Below are 2,103 nucleotides of genomic sequence, written 5' to 3'. Positions count from 1 at the left end.
ATTACCTTTTCGAGTCGTTCGAGGGTTTGAATTCGAGACCCCTTGGCGGAATGGAGGCTGCATATACCGTCTGCATACTTCTTGTGCGGTGAGGTGTCAAAGGCATGCACCTACGGATACAGCACATACTGTGAGACATGACCCATCCAGATGAAGTTGTCTAAGACCAGTCAGTTGGGGTCTCGGACAGATGCCGGTGCGACGGAGTTGCTTCTGGACCCCAAAGTGCTAGGTACCAGGGGTAAGAGGGAAAAATGTGAAGGACGATGATTCGTCAGAATTCGACGCGGCCCCTGTCCGTCAGGAGCGCCACAGTGATCGGCAATCCCGTAAGCTTACCAGATTGAGATCGGGGAATAAACGAGTGCGTACTCGAGCTCCTATCAACCTCAGTTGTCGCGCTCTGAATTCTCAGTGGCGCTGTTTTGCTGGGATCGCGCACCGAAACGGTTCGAACGAGGGACGGGAATCCCCTCGTACGACATGAACAGCGCGTCCGTCACCATCGACGGCGCGCTTTCGCTAGAGCCCAAGCTAGAAGACTGCTGTTACTCAAACAGCGATGAGACGGAAAGTTGAGGTTGCGTGCAGCCGACCAGGTATGACAGCACCAGGCTCGGTTCAGTCAGTGGCTTTGATGCGGGCAAGACAGCTTCAAATTCGGTGCATCCTCTGTGACGAAGTTGGAGACGGGATGGATGCTCTGGAACGACAAGGGTGTCGATATCGATCTGCGAAACGTTTGGAGAGCTCAATTGGCGATGAATCCCGGCTCATGTTGTCTATGGCTCCTGGTTGGACCATCTGCCACGACCGTCAAATTGGTAATGAGCCCGAGGCCAGCCAGAAGACTGCCGTTAGAAATGGAGCCATGTAGCATCCGATTGAGTAGTGACACTAGTTGACGGGATGATGACCGGGCTGCCCCAACGTTACTAACGTCGGATCCCGACAGCGAGGAGCGACAGCATGACATGTTGACCGAGCGGCTCAACAGCCGGGGTTCGAAGCGAAGCGGATGGCTTTACCGCGCGGAGGCAGCCGACTCTAATGCAGTCCGAGCTGTGGTACTATCGTGAGGCGCTTTCAGCAATGGGCAAACGACTCAATGTTTGGCTCGACTGACGCGATATGGCGTCTAAGTGTGCCGTTGTAGGTGAGTAGCGCGGCATAGCCCTGCTGGATCGGCGTAGGGCGGTCAACTTTGGCGTCAAGTCTCAGCTTGACCGGGGCAGAGAGTTCAGCGGGACTATCATGGTCGGGTGGAGACGACAGCAGCGCCAGGGCCATGGACCAAGATCGAAGTAATGTATTCGTAGTCTAGAGCGATTGCTTGGGATGGGCGGGAGTGACGCAGATGGTGGAGGTGAAGCTGGATGACGGTGTTGGACTTGGACAGCCCCTTGGTGCCCTTATGCGCTAGGGTCAACCAACCGTGTAAGGGAGGGCGAGGCGGTGGGTGGTTAGTTTGTAGTTCGTTGCCATATTGAACATGCTTTGCTTTGGTGCGGTTCCGTTTTGGTGACCATTGCCGAGACGTCTCGGGGAATGAAGTTAGGTTCCGTTCCCTGGGTCACATATCGAGTTGAGGATGGCTGCGGCTGAAGACAGTGCAAGGGTCGTCTTGAATTGGCGGGCAGAGTGAAGATTGAAGACTCAGAGAGAGGAATGTGAAAACCTGGAGGGCAACGAGCAACAAGATTTGCAGTCCGAGTGTGCCAGTCTGGACCCAAGGTAACCGACCCAAGGTATCCGTTACCTACACAGACTAACGGCAGTATTCATGAATGCGAAATGACGACGATGCAGAGAAAAGTCCGAATGTTGCACGTAGTTCCTACCTTGGTAGGCAATAGGGTGGTAGGTACTTCCCGTCGTACGCATGGCAGGCCGCAGGGCAGGGCAGGGCAGGGCAGGAACGGTAGCACCGAGCCCCCCGCCAGTTACCCAGGCATCAGGTCAGGGACGGAGACGGTAAGGTAGGGACGATGGACGCGACATCCATCACATGGTGACATTTGGTGGCATCGCAGCAGGTGCTGTTTACAACTAAACCCTAAAACAGGATTAGTGCCGTCAACTGTGCCCCATTTCTCGGTTCTC

The 2,103-nt window shown here is 55.1% G+C and overlaps 1 protein-coding gene across 1 annotated transcript; it reads left to right on the top strand.

The window, feature by feature from the left end:
• Positions 1-529: 529 nt before the first annotated feature.
• BDP81DRAFT_193798 (uncharacterized protein) lies at positions 530-921 on the top strand. Its single transcript, XM_060582448.1, has one exon. It carries the CDS (start codon positions 563-565, stop codon positions 875-877), a length of 315 nt encoding a protein of 104 aa, XP_060447554.1. The 5' UTR covers positions 530-562; the 3' UTR covers positions 878-921.
• Positions 922-2,103: the final 1,182 nt, after the last annotated feature.

Source organism: Colletotrichum phormii (assembly GCF_030913505.1).
Source record: "Colletotrichum phormii strain CBS 102054 chromosome Unknown BDP81scaffold_6, whole genome shotgun sequence".
Classification (NCBI taxonomy): Eukaryota; Fungi; Ascomycota; class Sordariomycetes; order Glomerellales; family Glomerellaceae; genus Colletotrichum; species Colletotrichum phormii.
This window is presented reverse-complemented; position numbering and strand designations above follow the sequence as displayed.

Excerpts from the sequence above, each read along its gene's own strand:
- BDP81DRAFT_193798 (XM_060582448.1), top strand. The coding sequence starts at position 563 with ATGAGACGGAAAGTTGAGGTTGCGTGCAGCCGACCAGGTATGACAGCA.